At 34.4% G+C, this 22158-nt stretch overlaps 1 protein-coding gene across 11 annotated transcripts in view; it reads right to left on the reverse strand.

Moving 5' to 3' along the window:
• Positions 1-1907: 1907 nt before the first annotated feature.
• Positions 1908-22158, reverse strand: part of LOC107042106 (xin actin-binding repeat-containing protein 2) — a 233570-nt gene continuing 213319 nt past the window's right edge. For 8 of the 11 annotated variants that reach the window (XM_015262987.1, XM_015262986.1, XM_029126397.1 and 5 more), the window contains 11 exons: positions 21978-22049; positions 21568-21730; positions 21006-21118; positions 19669-19838; positions 19332-19545; positions 18432-18553; positions 17430-17606; positions 9713-10018; positions 8148-8402; positions 4030-4163; positions 1908-3568 (listed from right to left, as the gene is read on the reverse strand). In XM_015262987.1, coding sequence (XP_015118473.1) covers positions 3364-3568; positions 4030-4163; positions 8148-8402; positions 9713-10018; positions 17430-17606; positions 18432-18553; positions 19332-19545; positions 19669-19838; positions 21006-21118; positions 21568-21730; positions 21978-22049 — 1931 coding nt within the window. In that variant the 3' untranslated portion in view covers positions 1908-3363. Of the gene's footprint in view, positions 3569-4029; positions 4164-4410; positions 5736-8147; positions 8403-9712; positions 10019-17429; positions 17607-18431; positions 18554-19331; positions 19546-19668; positions 19839-21005; positions 21119-21567; positions 21731-21977; positions 22050-22158 lie in introns of those variants that run through there. The other 3 variants (XM_015262989.1, XM_015262988.1, XM_015262990.2) reach the window with 3 other exon arrangements.

Here is a 22158-nt window from a genome sequence, read left to right on the forward strand (position 1 = left end):
TTACAGCATGAGCCGAAGGCGAGTGATGTAACCACACACGTTAAGGACGAAATTTCCCAACAAGTACTGAACAAAATTTTATGTCACGAAGCCTGAAACCGGCTGAATTAGACACGAGACGCGAAGCGTCGAGTGTGTAATCCAGCCGGTTTCAGGCATGAGTGGCATAAAAAACAATAACATTTCGGAAACTTTGAACATCAAGGAACTCATGTTTTGATCCAACTGGCTAGAAGACTATACTATCCGTTTCAGAAGTGGAGGACCCTAGGGTTATATGCGCGTAACTTGAGGAAAAAAAAATCGTAAAAATATGGGACCAATTGCACTGTGTAATATAAGTATTTCACTCGCCCAATACGAAGTTTCAAGTTTTTCATTTGATTATTTTATTTATAATCGCCGTGAGACGCCGAAAAACCCCCCGATTTTCAGGGTCTGCAAAAGTCGGCAAACTTTGAACCGCTACCATACGTACGAAATTTTTTTTTTTTAAATCGTCAATTTTTTCAGAGATTCGTTGAACCTTTGGGAAGCCAACGAGAGAAGAAAAAACTCAATATTGTAATAATTATTTATTTAATTAATAGAAATGTCGACTGCGGCTATCTCGTTGTAGAATTGCCGAACTGACCTGAAAAAAAAACGATGCATTCTGAATTCAATGTAAAACACATTCGGTCAATATTTTTCTAATAAACAATCTCCATTGATTTAAAAAAAAAATCGAGAAAATTCGTCAAAAAAAGTTCTGTTAAAACGGTCATAACTCGTTATTGGGTTTATGGGCCCGCTCACCGTCGGTCCCTCAAAATTGAAAACACATGTACGCCTGTCTACCTCTTTCAGGGACGTCGATACCAGTTACCGTTGTTTGGGCCCTCTGGGGGCAAGCAATGTACAGTGTATTTACGCCCCAAAGGGCCCAAACGACTGTAACTGGTATAGACGTCCCTGAAAGAGGTAGGCAGGCGCACATGTGTTTTCAATTACGAGGGACAGACGGTGAGCGGGCCCATAAACCCCATAACGAGTTATAATCGTTTTAACAGCCATTTTTTTCGACGAATTTCCTCGATTTTTTTTAAATTAACGGAGATTGTTTATTTAAAAAATATTGACCGAATGTCTTTACATTGGATTCAGAATGCATCGCTTTTTTTCAGGTCGGTTCGGCAATTTTACAACGAGATAGCCACAGTCGACATTTCTATTAATTAAATAAATAATTATTACAATATTGAGTTTTTTCTTCTCTCGTTGGCTTTCCAAGGGTTCAACGAATCTCTGGAAAAATTGACGATTAAAAAAAAAATTTTCGTACGTATGGTAGCGGTTCAAAGTTTGCCGACTTTTACGAACCCTGAAAATCGGGGGGGTTTCCGGCTTCTCAAAGCGATTATAAATAAACCAATCAAATTGAAAACTTGAAACTTCGTATTGGGCGAGTGAAATACTTATATTACACAGTGCAATTGGTCCCATATTTTTACGATTTTTTTTTCTCAAGTTATGCGCATATAACCCCAGGGTCCTCTACTTCTGAAACAGATAGTAGATAGAATATTTTGAGGAGACTCGCAATCAGTTATTGTTTTCCTAATCTTAAACTAAAACAAGTTCACAAATAAATTTCAATATCTTGGAAATTAATCGAATTTTAGCATAGATGCTTATCTCCACGGTATCGATGGTGAGTTGGGATTGGCCCTTACTACCCTCATTTCTTCGAGTTTTCACGAAATGTTTCATTATTTCCATCTTAAATTAGAGAACCGAAGACATCCATTCTCAATCGTTCTCTCCAAAAGGAAAAATGAGAATTTTAACCGTTTTCTTGCACAAAAAATGATTCTGAATTGGAAATCATATATTCGGATATGGATTTAAATAATCATGAAGCAATCTTAAAAGAATTAAATATTGTATTGACATTAATGAACCTAATACACTTCTTCTTCTCTCCGAAATTCCTTTGTAATAGGGATAAAAACGAGCATAAATGAAAATATATAGTACAACGTATAAAAAGAAATGAACAAAAAAATTAAAAATATGAATAATACATGTAAGCTATTGTTCCTCCGAATCAGTTTAGGAAAAAAAATTCACCCTCTACGGGACTGGAAAAAAATCTCTCCAATAACATTTAAATAGTTCATTATATTGAATTCAGTAATAAAAATCATGGAGACTCATTTTTTTCACAGTGAGCAGTCTCCCTGGGATCAAGTTTATCATATAATTCAACCTTACATCGTTGCTGTTTACAATTTTGACACAATTAAAAACGATGACAATTACACAATTGAAGTTAAAGTGTCTGGAAAACATATTAACATTTAGAAGAGAATTAACCACGTAATATTTTATCTTATTCGCACAATTGCTCAATTATGTAGGGCAAGAATATCCACGCGATGCTCACAATATTTTGTAGGGAGTTGGTTGCTTTTTGATTCATTTTTTTTTAGTTTCTCACATATTGCGAGTTTTTGTCACTTGAGCATCGGCCGCGCTGAATAAGGACAGCCAAGAAATAATTAATAATACAAATTGCACGGGTTCACCGTTTAAAGATCATAAATAATTCAGAGTAACCTACGTAAGACTTGATTGAATCATTTTAAACACATTGCTCATTTTTGGAGAATTGATTCATTAATAATCGGTGGAAAAGAAAAAATTCATCTACAAATATTTATTTTCATGACATCAATTATTGCAGAATGAACGAAATGAATTGATTGTTAAAAATTAAGTGAGAAATCTGGCTGGGTATAGAACTGCGGATGGTTTTACTGAGAGACTAGAGGATTTTCAGCTGGAAAACTCTCACCTATCACTTCCAACCTCTTTGACCCTCCAATTAACATGAAAGAACGTTTTCCATTGGAAAAATGAATTTTCATCGAATTGAATTTTCAGTGAGGTTTCTGGAATATTCTACAAAGCTGAATTTTTGAATTTTTTGATTCATTTAATATATTCTTGGAGTAAGCAATTTTTTCGAATAATTGCGGTATTTTCTCTATGATTGAATTAGTTATTCAGTTTGAGATGCATTTTTAATTGCATCTTGAGTAGGATATCAATCTCACATTCACATGAGAATCTCCATTTCTTAATGCAATCAGGATTTTAATTATTCTCGATTAACAAAATGTTAAAATTCTCCATTAAATTATACATTTTTCCACATAAAATCAAATTAATGAATTGAGCAATTTTGATAGATACTACATTCACTTTCACTTGATTTCTTTTCACCTCTATTCCCCCAACTCTTTCATCAATATAAACTGCAGTGTCTGTATTATTTCCGTTTCAATTGTTTGATTAGACCGCGATTTAATATGGACATCAGACGTGATTGGCCACGGGTGTTGCCACACCGTTTGCCACAATGGTAGCTGGGGCAGTTGTTGATGAATTTGTGGTCGTTGACCACTTGTTCTTGTGGGGGTCAACGCCAAAGCCTTCGTCATAGTTACCGCGGGCTATGAAGAGTTGCTTGAAGTGAGGAATGCAGTAGAGTTTACCGTTGTTCAGGGTAAATGTATCCATTCTAAAAAAAAAAAGTAATGAAAACGTTTATTATTACAGAAAAAAATTAGAGCTTTTCGCATAATTGAGATTAACGCAATTGGACACTTCATTCATTGAGTGTTTTCTGATAAGTCTATAGCATATACCTATACTTCAATCCGATTGGACAAAGTTGGTTTGAATTGCTATATCGAAATATTTATAAAAACCATTCATTAATTATTTTATTGACTTGAGGATTCTAAAAAGTACGAGATTGAAGACAGTCTCATTCAAAGGTTAAAGAAATTTCTGTTGTAAAAGACGGGATGGAGACCCCACCACAACTAATATTTTGGAACATACGAAAGAAATAGGTTTTTTATAGTTTTTCGAAATCTTACAGAGTAAGGAGATAATTTTTCAGTAGAAATTTCCCTGCCATAGAAAGAGACTGTTGTCAACATCTCCAATCAAGTTATAATAATCAATCTTATTTACCTTAAAACACAGTTGCACTGCAAACATCGGAAGCAATGTTTATGAAATATTTTGTTATTCGTCTCCACCTTTTCCAGTGGGTAAACCTTCTTCTCGCAGCTTTCACAGACATCAGTACAGGCAGTTTGAATTTCCTGATTATATTGAAAAAAATTGAAATAATAGTAACCAAAAGTTATAGGGTAGTGATAAAATGATAGATTCAAAAATTTAATAAACATATTGTCAATATCTTCGAAATCAATGAATTTTAAAGAAAACTATCCTTACAGTTCATCGAATGTCACACGGAAAAAAAATTTCTGAAATGTTCTCATCTCTTCAATAAACGTTCAATAAACTCTCTCTTAATTACCTTAATAATTAAAATAGATAGTCTAATTACTCTTCTTCGACAAAACGTTGTAACGTTTATTTATTTGTTGTCATTAAATTCCACAGTAAAAAGATACAAGTCGAAGTTCACATTTTATAATACAATATTGCTGTATAAGTAACTCCAAACTCTAAGCGATTACAGGATATATTGTTATGATTTTTATCATTTGCAAGGAGGATTTTTTTTCTGATTAGTACAGATATGTCACAATCTTTTATTCATGTAAATGTTAACTATGAATAGAACAAACCGAAAATCCTTTCACCTTTCAAAATTATTTCATCAAATATGCAAAAATATATTTTGCAATTCCATTTACATGAGAAATCTACTTGAGTTTCATTTATTCTTCTAAAAAATTACCGTGGAAGCCTTTTGAGAAACGTTGTTGATGCATTAGTGATTTGTATTTCTTCTTCATGTTTGGGTCTTCATTATTGTAGATCAGTTGGATAAATTCTTGAATTTAGAATGAGTATGTGAATATAGATCAATTAATTATTGAAAAAATGTAATCTTATGTGCCAAAAATTGACAACCATAATTTGATAAATTTTTGCGTTAAAACATTTCAACATTTAATGAAAAATAAAAATCTCCAAATAATGGAAAATGATTTTACTATCAAATTGTTTCGTGACAAAATTCAATTTTATTTTGCTGAATTAAAAGTTTGAAAATTCTTCACTTTGGAATTCTCTCTCCTTCCTCCTTTAATTTCTCCGTTGATATTCTTAAGTAGTTGTTTCGAACGTAGAAACCATTCTCATTCCTCAGGATTCTATTGGTATCCCGAAAATAAATCGTTGAAACACTAATTGTTCTCATCAGTCTTTTTCATTATTTTGCAAATTAGTAGTTACATTTTTCTCTTTTTCTCGTAACTGTTAATTGGCACGCGAAAGAAAATCTTACAGGTGTTAATGAATCATTCAACGACTGAAAATAGAAATCTTCAACTTAGAAACTACTTTTACTAAATCATGGATTTCAATTAAGAGTTTCAGATGATGACAACATTATATATTGCACTCTTTTTTTTATTCTTCAAATTCTTGTCCTCTCATTGAGTTTTTAGCACGAATTAAATACGAGAGAATATAATACATGTAATAATCTACAGTAAATTGTATTGAAACCTAACTTCATCAATCAAAATTCGCTATAAAACGTAAACACGTTTGTGATGATAAGAATAGTCATAATTATTTGGTAAATAATATATTTTCTCGTGCTGTTTAGAAAATCCCTGACAGTGAAAAGTACTTTGATGCTCCAGGGTCGATTCCTCGCTGCTGATCGCACTGGTGTCAGTCTTCGAGTCTTACTGCTTCCCAAAAATTTGAAAATTCATTCAAGTATGAATTATTTTTGTTGGTTATTTGGGGTATTCTTCACACGAAACACTCAATAAAATTAAGGTGACGGTATCATTGGTATAGTGAAGTTATTGAAAATTGGATCACTCGAAGGACTGAAAAAATTTCAGTGGATACTGGTTGCTGATAATTTTTTCATATCCCTAATCCTTCGAGATGATTGCAATACAAAATTTGTTTTAGCAAATCTCATATAATTTATATGTCCGAATATAAATATTGACACTGAGGATCAGCTTTTAGTGGAAATCCTACTTTTGGAAGAAACGATTTTTAACCTGCTGTTTCTTGTAGTACTAACAAATATTTATGTAAGTGTTCATAAATATATCACCCAACATATTGATTTTTTATGATTTCATTCATTGTTTACTTAATAGTACTAGGGAATAAGATGGCAAAGTTTGAATACTTGTTGACGGAGTGTTCACAATAATTTTGTCAGATACGTCATCGGACAGCGAATAAAATGAACGAAAAAAAAATTGTTTGACGCTTTGCTGGATTTAGCTTTCGAGAAACAAAATCCGACAAGAGAAAGAACGTCTTTCTCTTTACGACTCCTATTTAAACCGAAGCTAGATGATTTTTTTTTCTATCGACGTCATTTTGGCAAAGATTACCGTAATATTCATTTGGATGGTCATAAATAATATTGTTTCGAAAAGCCGTTATCTTCGCAACGCAAGGAAAAATCAGTGGAAAATCAAATAAACGTCAAATTTCTATATGAAAAGATAGTATCTTATGTCATAAGGCAATAAAAGTATTATCTGGCGAATGTGATTATAAACCCACATTCGCCAGATAATGCTTTTATCGCCGTGTGACATACGATATTTTATATCGTTGGGGCCGAAAACCGCGATCTAATCGAGCGAAGCGAGGTTAGAATCGCGGTTTATCGGGCCTAATAACATAAAAAAAATTTCTATTGGAAACTTGGGTTTGCCAATGTAGAGTTCTGACTATCTAGAATTCATTAATCATTTTTAACAATGAATGATTATTACATGTGCCAGTATAAAAGTTTGAGTGGTAAAAATCAACGATCCCGTCACCTTAAATAAAAATTTCATCCAGGTTGAAATAAAGTGCCAAGGTGCAGTTTCGTCACATTAATCAGCGTAATGCTGCATTATACGTGAAATTACAGTCGTCGCTCATGCTAGGCAGACACCAAAAGAAGAAATAAAACCAAGATAATAACTAATAATTGTCAATTAAAATTACAAAATTTTAATTTCAAACTTCTGAAATTGAAAGTTGGGTTTAATCGAATTGTAAAATGGTAGAGGTTGAGTTGAGTTAACTGATTATTTTGCTCTTATCACATAAATACATTTAGCATCAACGTTTTGGTAATTATTTAATTATTTGGAGAACAGGTGATTCTTTAGAGATCGAAAAATGGAGCTTCTGTGTAGCTTGAGACATTTTTAACCGAAGAGCTCTCTTGAAACTCCTTCCGGCAGTCAGTAATAACTAAGATAATTTCGTAACCATCAATGGGGAAAAAAACTTTTCAAAGGTCATGGAAATATCGAATAATTAATTTTTGCTTTCAATAATCGATTTGCGCGGTACTGACATCGAATTGAAAAAATGAAGATGACGGTAATTTTTCAGTTTGTATAGGTGAGTAAATTTCGCAATGTATTAGAGACAAAAGATGTGGATGATATATTTTTGGTTACCGGTTCTAGATATGCATTATAAAACATTAAAAAATCTCGAAATGTTTGTTATCTTCCAGCAACGTACTTAACAAACGTTGTATTGCCAACACATTGTGAAATTTACTCACTTTCCCACAAACTGAGAAGTATGTCAACTCTCAATTCTTCTATTTGAAAGAAATTTTTTTTCTTCTGGTGTACATTAACTCAAAAACATTGGGAATGACTTATTATTATTAATACGATGCTTAAGCACAATTGATAAATGTATGATGGATGGATATCTATAGAGTAGTGACGAAAGAAAATGATAAGCAATTAAGTGCCGTGTATATTATTTTGGAAAACAGCTCGAAAACTAGAAAATTTTGGGGAATTTAACAGAAAATCTTTGTTATAACAAAAAGAAATTCCAACTATTTGCTCCGTGGCCTACTAATCAAAGTCATGTCATGAATTATCTCTTTTCAAAACGTCACTACAGAGGACCACAACCTCAAAAAATTATGTTACATAAAAATTATATATAAAATGAATTGTAGATTATTATAAAACTAGGATCACCACAACGAATGCTAGAGAGTGGTTAAAGCTAGAAAACGGTCAAACGCATATCAGAATAAAAAAATTACAATGACAAAATTGATTTGAAATTTTTTTTACTTAATGAATGAAACTCACCACAAATCTGTTGACTTTGACTTTGGCAGCGCGTGGTGCCTCAGCAGGTTGTGATCCAAGAGATTCAAATCTAGCTCTGAGACTTCTAGCAGACTCTATGCTTTGTTGCTCACCATCTGCTGTCTGAGCAAGGTCCATCTCAGCAACATGATGACTTGTTGTTTTTCCATCGGTCCTTTCCCACTGCTCAAACTTAGCTCGAAGTGTCTTTGCTTTTGCAGCATTCTGGGCTTGTTTCAAGAATTCATCTTCAACCTGAATGACACCGCAAATGGATAAAAATGAATAACGAAAAAACAAGCAGGGGTCCAAGCCTTTTTGGTAGAAGCCATCTGACCGTTTCTTTATGTGTTATAACTCTTTTTCTCTTTTTCATTCCTATCAATTCCATTGGTAGTAAGCTTCCGAATGGATCAGCACCACTTCTATTTAAAACAAGTGGCGATTATAAATGAGAAAAATAGTATTCAGAATATCTCGCCCTTGAAGGTCCTAAACCATGAAAACATCTCAACCTCAGAACATTCGATCTTGGAAGAGTATCCTCAACACATTTAGCTCTTAAAAAGTGAACCGTAAAGTTAATTTATCAACATATTTTCCACAGATCCACCCAGTACCGGAAAAGACCGTAAATTTCGTCTTGCTGAAGAAGGAAACCTGCATGGTGGATAGCGCGAGTATAATTGGGAATTATGAAAAAGACAATTCACTCTCAGAACATCTAACCCTTGAAACTTCTGAACTGTAAAAATCCCTGATCGTTACAAAATTTGACCCTTAAAACGTATGACTCTCTACACATTTGTGTCTGTAATACTATTAAATACCGACATAATGAAACAATGAAGAACATAATTCTATGGTAGATGACTTCTTAAGGGGAGACTACTATGAGTTTTAAAAGTCGTGGGTTATTGGAGTGAGACTTTTCATACGTTGAAGATCGATTATATAGATCTGAAAACGAATAATTAGTGCAAAAAAATTGGTTTATTGTTCGTTTGCCCAAAAACGCTTAAAATGCCAAAAACAGTCCAGGGCCTCCAATTTTTATGACTTATTTATATATGTATTATGACTTGATTTGATAGATACTATTATAAGGAATATTTTGACGTTAAAAAAATTCCATTCCGTCGCGTACTTTCTCAGATGTTGAGAAAAAAAGATTTTCGAGTAATTGCTGTATCTCAAAAACTACTTGACCGATTGTTTATTGATGAGCTGAAATTTCGCCCAGATGGGCTCCCAAATAATGCCAATTATTTCACAAAAGTTCAGATTTTCAGCTACACACACACACGCACACTGACCCACACATTTTCTAAAGACATCATACCTTGACGTTTCATGACATTCTGCGTCATTTCCAAGCCAAATTAGAAAATCGTAAAAATGGACGATAACAAAACTTCCATTCGGAAGCAAAAAAAAGGAATTATATAAAAGATTTTCTAATTGTGTGAATATTGAAGAATTAAACAAAAAGTGAAAAGTTATTTTCGATTGAGATTATGAAAGGTTATGAAGAGTATTGAAAATTTAATTTGAATGATTTTCACCTTATCGGATGCTCTGACATAGTTTGGATCTCTCTCTTCATCACTTCCAGACTCCTCTCCTTCATCTTCTTCTTCTTCTTCAGAGTCTGACGCAGTTGGTCTGGCATATTTGTCTTCAGGTGGTGGAGTAAAGCATTTCAGAGGCTTCGGGCCATCAGGCAAGTCTTCCTTAGTCGCTTTTTCCTCCATTTGCCTGAAGATAGAGAGCATTTTTCTTGCTGTATCTGTGTGCACGATTTCGTCGACCCTGTCGTCTGCTCTGATGACATCAGGATCGCGATAAATCTCGCGTTCTGGTGAATTCACCTTTTGACAATAATTCCAGCAACAAATTAGAATATTTTACCGAAATAGATCCATGAACATTGATGTTTAGTCTCAAACACACAGAACAAAAATGAATACAATAATTTGTCAAGCAGAGAAAAATAAATTCGAAATGGATTCATTTAAATATTCAATTAATTAATGAAAAATCAACGCCGTTCGTTAATGGCCTCACGGGATTCCAACGCGATCAAACTTTTCGAATGAAGATGATTTCGATTAGAACTTCCGGACTTTTGGAATTGAGGATATCCGACCTTGATATGGGTGTAAACAAAAATTACACTTTTCGCCATTTTTTCAATTTCAGTTTGGTTCAATGTAAAACTGAACTTGATTTATCGATCTAATGTAATAATCTAATGAATAATATCGGTCATCTCACTGCCATCTAACTGCATTTATTTTATGGTGAGCTTTCCAAAAAATGGTCATAATTTTTCATTCCTCAATAGAAAAGTTGAAGAGAGGTGGGCCCGAATAGTTTAAAATCGGAAGTGCTTGTCATTTTTATCATTTTTTAATATACACAACAACAGATGATTCAGATTCGATCCCTAGCTCCTTCGTTTCCAACGGGAAATTTTCACCTGCCATTTCTGCACTTTTGGTTTCATACAATTTGATGAAATTTTCAAAATGTGATTCTCCTGTAAATAATTCCCTACAGTTTAAAAATAATAGCCATCAATCTTCTCCGCAACACAATTCAACCACAAACGTTAGTTTTGCCAACGTGGGTGGAATTCAAAATAAATGCCCACAGTATCTCCTTTTTTGGTTAAGGATTAGGGCACTCCCTCAGTCGGAATCCGACCCTTCTGAAAAAAAATCTCTCCACCATGCCACAAACTCGTCTATACCTAGCCTATAGAAATATCCACACGAACTGTCCATTAAAAAGATACTGTATTTCGCCAATCTCGACGCTTCTCAAATATTACAATCTATTATTTTATTTTGTCGTTTTTTCCATCATGACACGGTGGTATCTTCTTCGCGCATTATGACTTGGCCTAACGAGTTGGCTCGTTATTCTCGAGTTGGACCGTTACAGATACCGGCGTATGGTTATAAAACGTCCAATGAGAAATAGTAAAACTCAAAGTGTGAAAAAATATTCAAGCGACTGCCCTTTAAAATCTTTGATTTTCAACGACGATACTTTTATAATTAAGAATATTCAAGTACTGTTTACGGCTTTGTACAGAGTGCAGTATAGAATCGGAGATTTGCACTCACTGTTCAATTAAAAAATTAAATTGCGTAAGAAAAATTGAAATAAGTAATAAGAATTTTTTTTTCATACATGAATAATGTTGTGGAGTGAATTAATACATGAATAATGGAAATTTTCCCAACTTTCGCAAACTCGATATTTTTGTACATGAAATCAACTTCCGGTCAAATTCTGAATATGGACATAAACATTCAGAAAAGGTTTTTCAGGTCTTGCAGCTTTTAGGGCAGCCAATTGATTGTTAATACATTACTTATGGTGAGCGGTCAGAATTTTCAAAAATTTCCGTTCTTCAATTCTTTGATAAACCTTGCTCATCAGTGGACTTCCTAGTTTTTTTAAAAATTTGATAAATGTTTGAATATTACACTATGATTTTCAAGGAAAAAAATGCCCTTCGTGAATGATAATTTAATTCACGTAGATTTTTTTAACTAATTATTAAAAAACGTATTATTAGAATCAGTTCGATCTTATGATGTCAATTACTTTCCACAATTTTGAATGAATTTGAGATAATTGAAAATAAGTGAATATTTATGGAAGACAATTTTTTTATAATAAAAAAAATTTACAATATTTTCATAAATAATGTAATGTGTCTAAATATCACGGAATGATGTTAAAAGTCCAAAATGGCAATATAATTATCAATAAAGGAGAAATTCTCCAAAATTTCGGCGTAATAATAGCCTTCGGAATAAGTAAGAAATGAAACACGGTTTGTTTACTTAGGCGAATCAATGTATTGATTTTTCAATCACTCGAATACACACCGTTTGAAAATGAACTCATTAAAAATCTAAGAAACTTTACTTGATATTCTGCCTACTTGAATTATAGTTTAAAAAGGAATTCGTTATTACCATTCCGGCAGAGAATTGTGAAATTTCAATATGTGATCTGTAGCAATATATATAGAGAAGATGGGAAAAACGCAGGGAATTTTCTTCCCACGGAGAGAGATGACTCGAAATTTCCTGACTTGAATTTTATTTGCGCATGAATGACTGGAGTCCGCGTTATACCGCAGGGAGCTAAGTGACTTTCATAGGCTGGTGATGTGCATATAATCGAGAAATATAAAGGCGAGATGCCAAAAGAATGTTGGGGAGATTGTTCAGTTGAGAAATGAAGTTATGGATTGGCTCATGTCACATATGATTATTCTTCTTCATTATTTTGCAGTCCCCATCATGAGGAGTATGTGCTTTGGAATAAATTCCTTTACAAAATGATTAAATAATTATCAGGTTCAATGACGAAGATTCGACTTATTTGCACAATTGGGACATTTAATTGTAGTTCATGCATTCACCTATATGAAATTGTTAGCGACATTTCTGCTATAAAAATAACAAAATATCCGAAAAATACTAATTCTTCCAGTAATTGAAATTCACGAGAAGCAAGTGGATATTGTGAGAATCGTCCAGTTTTCGAATGAATACCATTCGTTAATTATCAGTAATTTGACGAGTAAGAAAGTTCGCTGAGGTTTTATCGAATTGATGTATATCATACTGTTTCTCAGGGAGGAGAGAGATTACATTTTATCAAATTTCTACTGAAATAAAAACTATCTGTTGAGAAAATAACCACAAAGTTTCCACCAGCATGTGAATTAAAATATTAACTTGTATCACACCACTGGCTTAAAAAAGTTCACTGTGTAAAACCATCGGGTCTACAGTATCGTTAGTACGACACTATTGCCTCCGCTATCGCATTGTCCATCCTTTGCGATAAATACCCCCCCCCCCTATCGCCCACTTATTTCCCACTTAATGTTAAAAAACAATTGCCAATCATTACCTCACTCATTTTCGAATAAAACAAAATAGGTTTCAATTTTCTAAATACAGCGAAAAAATTGGAGCACTAGATCATTAAATAAAAAACAATTCTAAAGTTTTACAATGATGACACGAAATAATACGAAAACAATTTCAGTTATTTTTATGCTTTTTCAATTTTTATTTCAATAGAATTCCGGACCCGGTTGTTGCTCGTTGTACTGAGTATTAAAGCGCACTGGTGGCTGCTATATAAGCGGGTATGTTACTGGGTGGCCGGTGGTTTGGTGGCTCTCTTTCTCTACCAGAGAAAAGGATGGGGTACACATACTCACTTCAGACCGAATGGAAGGATGTAGAAACACTAACGGTAAAACCTTAGCAAGCAACTTCTCGGGGTTCAAGGGCAGTCGAGAAATCAAGTGCCACCCGTGTATACCCCTCTCAGACCTTCGCATTTTCGCCTTTTTTTGCATGAGACCCAATGACTGGGTTTTTGTTTAAGGGAAATGCACAAATGAATACATAAAATTATGTTATTTTCATTTTTATTCCAATTGATGACATCAAATTTTATTCTAAAGAAATCTAATGTAGATCTTCATTGAAAATTGAGAAAATCATTATTAAAAAATAACATCGCCTTTTGAAGTTATAAAAGGTTCAAGTTTTTTATCCCCCATAAAAATTGATTTTCGGGAATTTGTAATCTGGAGTCATTCAAAGCTAAGCGTCAGGATTCGATTTTTAGTAGAATAATCAACTATTCTCATTCCCAATCAATTTAACAAATTCATTGACGACACTGGAAATGATTCTTCGAAAAAGCATTTGCAACCCTTCCCTAGGTGAATAACCCGATTGCCACTAGTGCAAACTCCCGACATTTCGTACCTCTGGAATGACAAATTAATTTGGCTTGGTTAGTCGCGCGAAAAAGCCGCAGAACGGCCTTCGTCCGATTCCCCTTTGTCTGTCAGTGTTTCTCCACTTATTTTCAAGTACCCCAGAGCCTTGCAGTGGTTCTCTGCCCACATGAAAGGGCTTCTAGTTCAGGGTCCATACACTGCTTCTCCTTGTTCTCATTTTCGGACAAAGACCATCTTTATCGATGCGATCGACATTTTTTGGAAATTAGGTTAGTCCACAGCAGTTAATTTGCATCTCTCATGCAAAAAAAGCATTCTGAGCGTTATTTCTACTTATGACGCTCAAAACATGTGGAAAAACAATCTTTCTCGAGAGAAATTTGAAAGTGATTAATACTAATTTAGAGGCACCTTTACTACTCCAATTGTTTTAATAATTAGAAACATTCCCGATTATCTCCAAAATAGATAAATATTCGGTTTCGCCTCGGGCCTCTAATTTCACACTCGTGAAGTGACTTCGGTCACTCGGCCGAAAAAAACTTTTCTAGCTCATATGATTGCAAAATCATATGAGCTATAATAGTATATTTTGTCACTAGGCCGAAAAAATCTTTGATGGCGAATATGAGTTTGCAGCTCGAGCCGAAGGCGAGAGCAGCAATCATATGAGTTAGAAAAGTTTTTTTTTGGCCGTATGACGAACAGTATTTTTAGGTCGTATGTCGTAAGGTATGATAGAGACAGGTATGATGAAGCGAGTAAACAGGGGACAAGTTCGCCCGAGCGCCAGAGCGTGGCGTTCCGGTTGATGTATACTTCCCCTCATCTCCTTGAGTCTCACACCACTAGCTATGATTTCACTGGAGGGAACGTTATGAAATTTATATTTTAAGTCAAAATAATTAGCCCCGTATGAAATTTACATGTACAATGCGAAGAAAAATAAAAAAATGCAAATATATTCATGGTTTTTCATGTACTATTTCTTTAATAGTCAATGGCCCGCTCACTCTTTCATTAATGGGGTGATTTTTATCTTATATGTGAATTCTTTCTTTTTTTACTGAAAATAATTACCAAGATTGAGAGTGAAATCACTGCTCAATGTAATAGTAGTAAAAACAAAATGAAAATGCATTTTTGTCCAATGTTGAACAATATTTATTTTTCGCGTGAAAATATCTCGCAAATGTTGTTTGTTTATGTCTGCTCCAAAACGTACTCCAATAGATCTGAACACATGACTCTCAGTCAATCTTTATCGCTCGACCCATGGAATTATTTGCTGAGAATCATATACTGTTTTCATCTCAACATTTTTTAATCCTGTTCTTCTCGATTGAACACAAAATTTTATTTTCATCACGCTGTGACGAAAAGTGAACTTTTCGGCACGCTCCGCGTGCCTAAAAATCCCATTTCCGCCACATTGTGATGAAAAATATTGTTCGTAACTCGTGAAAAAATGTTTTTTAGCTCGTGGAATTATATCACTCGCCTTCGGCTCGTGATATAAACCTCCCACTCGCCAAAAACCACTTGTTTGCACTCATTACGAAATATACCATTTCTCTCTCATGAAAAAAAAAAAAATTGATTGGACGGGGATTTGAACTCGCGACGCAAGTAAAATCGGCGTGTGGTGGGAGACCGAATCCGCGTAAGGGGAAGGGACGCAACAGCGCCGCGCGCGACTTCCATTGGAACTTGTCCCCTGTTTCGGTGTCGGCGACATCAAAGCTTCACCATACCTCCCTGTATCATACCTTAGTATGTCGAATAATCGTAAAGCGCTGCCTTACGGCCGGAATGACGAAACATATCGTTCGATACTCATCGGAATAGTTATTTTCATCACAGGGTCCACAAAGTATTTTCTGACGAATGTGGCTTTGTAGGCCGAGCCGAAGACGAGGTCTATAATCCCGTTCGTCAGAAAATACTTTTGGACCGTGTGATGAATGCAATTTTTCTTCAGAAGGCCCGTAAACCGCGATCTAACCGAGCGAAGCGAGGTTAGAATCACGGTTTATCGGGCCTTCTCACGAAAAAGTGTTGTTTGGCTCGTGGGAGATTTATAGCACGAGTCGAAGGCGAGCATTTTTCCGTACTCGTATCGAAATATACTAATTTTGACAGTGATGTTACGTTCAGCGCGTAGCCGAACTGTGCCTTTTTCGTTTACTTGTAAACGAGAAGTTTTTTCGTGTACGAGTAAAGAAAAGGCACTTTTCGGCATGAAGTGAACGTAGCAGCAGTGTCAAAATAGCTATTCTTCCCGACGCAAACTGTCGCTATAACCACGGGGTGTAAATAACGGACCCTCACCCATGTGCTGACCATTTCGCACGGGAGCACGCCTCCTTCATTTTGACCCCACCGGTTAGAAATGTACTATTCCACAGATATTTTGAAAAGTTTGGGGGAATAAGAAAAGTTGTCTATCTGAAAAATTGAGTACGCGGAATCGTTTTCTTTATGGTATAGCATCTTAGACTCCTACACAGCTAACGGACAATGAACAATGAGATTTGTCTCGCAAGTTATCACTTTTTGAATGCATGGAATATAGGGAAGACACTCATAATCGGATATACCATTAACGTACTTACTCAGTCTGTATAGGTAAATACGATTCGGATCATGCTGTTGGGTACATCGCGAATGATTAATGAAACTTCAAGGACTTTGACTACGTCGTCTTCGAAACATGGATCGTCAATATGCACTTGCGATATGTTGTATGTAACATATGTGTCTATGTACATATATATATATATCCCTTCAAAGGACTTATTAGTTCGTTAAATTCATAAGTTCAAAGAATTTATCAATTAGCGATTAAAATGCAATTTATCATGAAGTCTGGAAGAAATTTATATTTTTCTAAAAATGATTTTTTCAATGATCACTTGAAAAATCAATGTTAATGGTCATGTGATTCAATCAGAATATAAATGGAATGCAACGAACATTATTCGTTGTTGGGTTACAGAATATTATTTGTGAGATTTTTTTTCAAAAATAGAATTTTCAATGATTGTTGAAGAAAATATCCGCGAAATCAATACAATTATTGATTGAAGATGGTGAGCATGGAATCATTCGTTATTTAGTCATAAGAAACCGCAATGACCTGCTTCCAAATGAAAGCATTGTTTTCGTCAAAATTTAAGTTTCCGATTTTTTGTGTTATAATAACTATACTCTGAAAAGTCTGAATATATTATTTTAAAACTTGTCGGTATGTATGTGTCCGTTGTTATGTTTTTTTTTGGAAATTCCTCTGCTGTGGAAAATTTTGATTATGAAAGCGAATCATGTAATGGAATGAAAGTTTAATCCATTTGGAAGCACATTGCTAATTCATTAACAACAATAGCTATGTTGAGTTATAAGCAATGCAAATTTCCACGTGTTTGTTAATTTTTCTAATCATAAAACTATTAGAAAAAAAATCAACTTTCAGGGTTCTGACGAACCTTGACCTGCCCATCACGCGGAGGGGTTATTCGGAACTGCTTTCTCATCTTTTCCGGCTCACTATATGTTTCGAAAAATTTAAACTTATTGGTGATGTCAGAAGTTTCCACTTGAATCTCTGCAGTGGTGTCTGTACTTCGAATGACGTCGTCTGATACCTGTCGTCCCATGAAAGCCTTTTGTCCCCCAAGCCCCCGCCCCAAAACATATACATTAGTAATCTTCTGAATTTAGATAACAATGTGACGACCCACTGAGGGATTTTTGTATTTAATTAATAATATATTTTCACGTATTTCGAATTATTTTTTAAAGCTCCTTTAGGTTTCGATTAAGTTACTAATTGATCGGCGTCAACATTTCCGACGTGCTTTAAATGGAAAAGAGACAATATGAACAAACTCACCAAACTCGATAAAAAAATGATAATAAAAAATGTTTAATAATATGATGGAGATGAGAGGAATTTGTTCAATCTGCTTTAACATTAGATGGGGCACACCCTTTGAATTCAGAACATCCGTATACTTTTCACAATTGAAGCTAAATTCTAAATTCGATCATCAAAAATTTTGTAAAAGTTACATGAAATCATAAATTCTATTGGTCCATTGAATTTGGGGAAATCAAAAATGCTGAGTCGAAATTCGAAAATAGTTTTTGTGAATAATTAGTTTAATCCACACCGCAACCCATGAACGACCAAAGTTACAAGTGGAAACATTCTCATCTCGAAAACTTAACACTTCGCAAGTTTTCCCTGGCTTTGAAATTGTAAAATTGATTTACATTAAAACTGAAATAGTAAAAGAAGATAAGATTAAATGGTAAAAGGAACTCACTAGATGTTTTGAGAACATTTAATTTTTGACTCATTAATGGAGAAATGTTTCTTCAAATGAAGCAGTTGCTTGTAATATAAAATTTGGGTATGATTTATTATCTGTGAATGTGCTATTTCCTATCTAGTGCAATTGATAGCTATAAAAAATTAAACTCACATCTCGAGCACGTCTTGGTGCCTCAGTAGGTGTTTTCGAATTAACAGGCGTCACAGGTCGTCCGGTCTTAGCTGCAGTAGCATCCAATTCCAAAAAGAGAGAGCGGGATTTCCTGCTTATACCTGCGATAGCGTGAATTGGGTTACATTTAGGAAATGAATATGAGAACGGTCGATTTAAATTTAAATTCCCATAAACTTGAAATTTTACTCCAAGCGAAAGCATTGAATAATTTTCTATTGAAATGTCGTGAGGTGCTTTCATGTAGAAAATTACCTTCTTGAAATTCATCTGATTTTTTTTTACCTGAATAAATTTATTCATTTCGTAGGAAATGAAAGATTTATTCCACATAAATCAATTGACTCTTCGAATTAAAATGTATTGGATATTCAATGAAAAGTATTAGAATTATCAATGGAACATTTTTATGAAATATTCCGAAGCGAAGTGACCTTCTATTATTTATTTCCAAACAGGACGAATAAATTTAATTGGAACATACAGAAATTTGTACACTTTTCATAGGGAACATAAACATTATAACAGTCAGAATAATCCCACAAATTTTTAAATTTATAGTAGGTCGCAATTGTAATTACTAAAACATTCCGAATGAAATGAGTGAAATGATTCTTTAGATAATATACGTGATATGATTGATGTAGTCAATATTGTAGAACTCATTCGTTATTTAAATGTGAAACGTTATTTACAATCGGTATGTATTCACTACTTTAAACGATGTTCTTTTATCACAAAATTAGTTTAACATTCCCCCTTTGAAAAAGCAATGTCTCAAACCTTTGTATGGAACTATCACCCGATTAAGAAAAACCCCAGTTTCATCGTGAAATTCCTCTGGAAAAGTCATTTTATTTGGACTAAATAAAAATTTACCAGCAGCGATGACCTCCTCATCTGGTTTTTCCACTTTTGGTTTGTTGTCTGTCTCATCCTCATCAGCAACAATGGGTTCGCCCCTCTCGAATCGTTCCTTAATCGATCGCGCATGAGTGGAATTTTGAATCTCCTCAGCCGGGTTGATCTTTGTGACCTTTTCGCTGGTTGCAACCGCCTGCTGATACATCTCCTTCATCTTCCCCTGTTTGCCCTAAAAGAAAGCCATAATGTTCAGTATTGCCCCAAGAGGTAAAAGATAGTATTCAACGTAGAGATAAAAGCGAATAAATGGAAGAAAAAAATGGATGGCCATGAAGGATTGAACGTCTCTTACCATGAAGAGTCTTGATCGAATGCCAGCGATCTCCTCTTTACGGGCCTCTCGTTGTGACTCCTTTCTTCCTTGCTGGCTTGTGACTTCCCACCGATTTTTCATATCGTCCATCTTGCTGAAACTCATTGGACGTTCGCGAGTTGTACGCTTTGATTTTACTATCTCTGATTCTATGGGGAGGAAAAAAAAGATCAATTAACAAATGAGAATTATTTACGGGAAATTAGAATTAGAAGTTATTATTGCTGTTGTGTTTTTCATGGCAAAGAAATTCGAGAGTATGTGATAAAATTCGGATTGTGATCTCTTGCCAAGGTGGTTTTTTTGAAAATGTTTTGGGGAATAGTAAGTGTTTTAATGTAGAGAATGTTCCCTACAGACGCAGTCATCTAATGAATACCTCAAAACCTCTTTGTTTTGATACGTCGTACCAAATTCTGGCTATAAGTCGTGAATCTACCACGAACTCTCTCCGAATCTTGCCATTACCATGTACAGTAAACGAATCTCATTGAGTCAGTTATCATATCAATTTAATTTGATCAGGTCTTACCCACTGACTTCACCATGTGAAATATCAATTAATTGTAGAACATTATCAGAGAAGTGTCAATATTTTCAATGACGCAATTTCCATTAAATATGTACATAGAAACCTGCACTACCGTTTCCAACCTTAAGTAAATCACCAGGCCTCAGACGATTTTTGACCCTCTTCGTTTCGATTAGATTTTCAAGCTAATCGGCGCAGCAATTCTGCAATCACTTCTTCTTACGACATAACTACTGAAAATATTGTGGATAAACGGAAAATGTCAAGAAAATATTACAACCTATATGTCCAACTGACAAAATTAAAAGTGAGAAAAATCTGACAGAATATGAGAAATTGAATTTTAAGTTCTATAGAATTTAATATTTTCAATAGAGAAAAGACATTAATGCAATTATCAGTCGAGTGAAATGGAGAAATCATTTTTTCAGCATTTTATACAATGACTCAATTTCTTTCACAGAAAATCGATTCGGAGATAGCGACCTCATCCATACAATTTCACATTTTCAACGAAAACAGTTATTCCATTTCCAGATCAATTTGATTCGAATAATTCTAATATTATTCACTATTCTGAACGGTTACCTAGTATTGAGACGTACAATCCGTAAAAAATAATGTTTCTCATAATTTCCGTAAAAATAAAAAATTATTTCATAATTTTATAATTCATTTTGGATAGAATTTTAGATTTGAAAATATGTAACATCAATTTTTATCAAACATACAACGAAGTTTGATTTTCAAATACAAAATTTAGGATAATAGATAAATGTGATACCTTCAGTTTCCTCTTCCTCATCCTCGTCCTCCTCACTCTCGCTGGTCTCCTCGTATGGTATGCCATTCAGTGACTCGTCAGCCACGCCAATGTCCATTCCCTTTGCCTGGAATCTGTGATGCAACATAATCTTAACTTTTGTTACGAACATCAACGAGCGGAAAAAAATAAGTTCCAGTAAAGCAATTGAGCGAAACTCCGATTTTTCTTATTCGTTTGCGAAATTTCGCTGACCACCGGCGTAGAATCGCATTTCCTCTGTTGTAACATGAGATTCGAGAACCCTCGTGGATTCTCTTTTGGCTTTTCGTCGAAGGATAAATGTATTTGAGATTCTAAGTCCGAAACATTTGTTTATTACGTATAAATAATTCAAATATTGAGTCGAATGACTTTTTTTATTTGCTGTAATGGAGAATATTCAAATGATTTGTTGATAGTTTTCTTGAAATCTTTTCACTGGCTGAGAATCAGTTTCGAAAAATCTACTATAGGAAAACAATGTGGAAAATTAATTTTAACCAATAAGTGTTTTTTTATTGTATTTTTCAACTATACATACTTGGCGAGCTTGCTGAGAATACTCGGTGACCTTTTGACAGCGACCTGTGAGGGTGATCGTTCAATCTCGTTCTTCTCAGTGTCAGACTTCTCAAATACTTGGAAGCGTGATTTAACGTTCAGCGACGACAGTTCCTCGAGCCCAAGGTCAGGCTTGTCCGATGCTAAAACATCATAAACATGAAATAAAGTTTTGATTGTAATTGATGTTTGCAAGACACACAAAGAAGCTTGTTATCAGCACGTTAGGGGAATAAAATCACGGTAAAAATTACTGTGTCCGATTATAATTGTCAATAGCAAATTTTGCTCACGCTTTTAAATATTAACAATTTTCTTCCTAGTAAAAATTGAATGTGTTAATGTCTACCCAGCAGGTGAGATTTCGTCACTCAACACAGATTTCTTTACCTCTGACCACATTGGGTGGTAACTCTTTTGGCTGGTTCTCACGTATGATCATCTCTGGTTTTCTTGGTCTCACTGAGAAATTTCACAATTGATGTGAATAAAATGTAAAAAATAAAACTAATTTTAGAAAATGAACAAGTTATTAAAATAATCCAATTTCTTCTTAAGGTATTTACGGCGT

This window comes from Diachasma alloeum, unplaced genomic scaffold (assembly GCF_001412515.2).
Source record: "Diachasma alloeum isolate Michigan unplaced genomic scaffold, Dall2.0 Dall_scaffold_00418, whole genome shotgun sequence".
NCBI lineage: Eukaryota > Metazoa > Arthropoda > Insecta > Hymenoptera > Braconidae > Diachasma > Diachasma alloeum.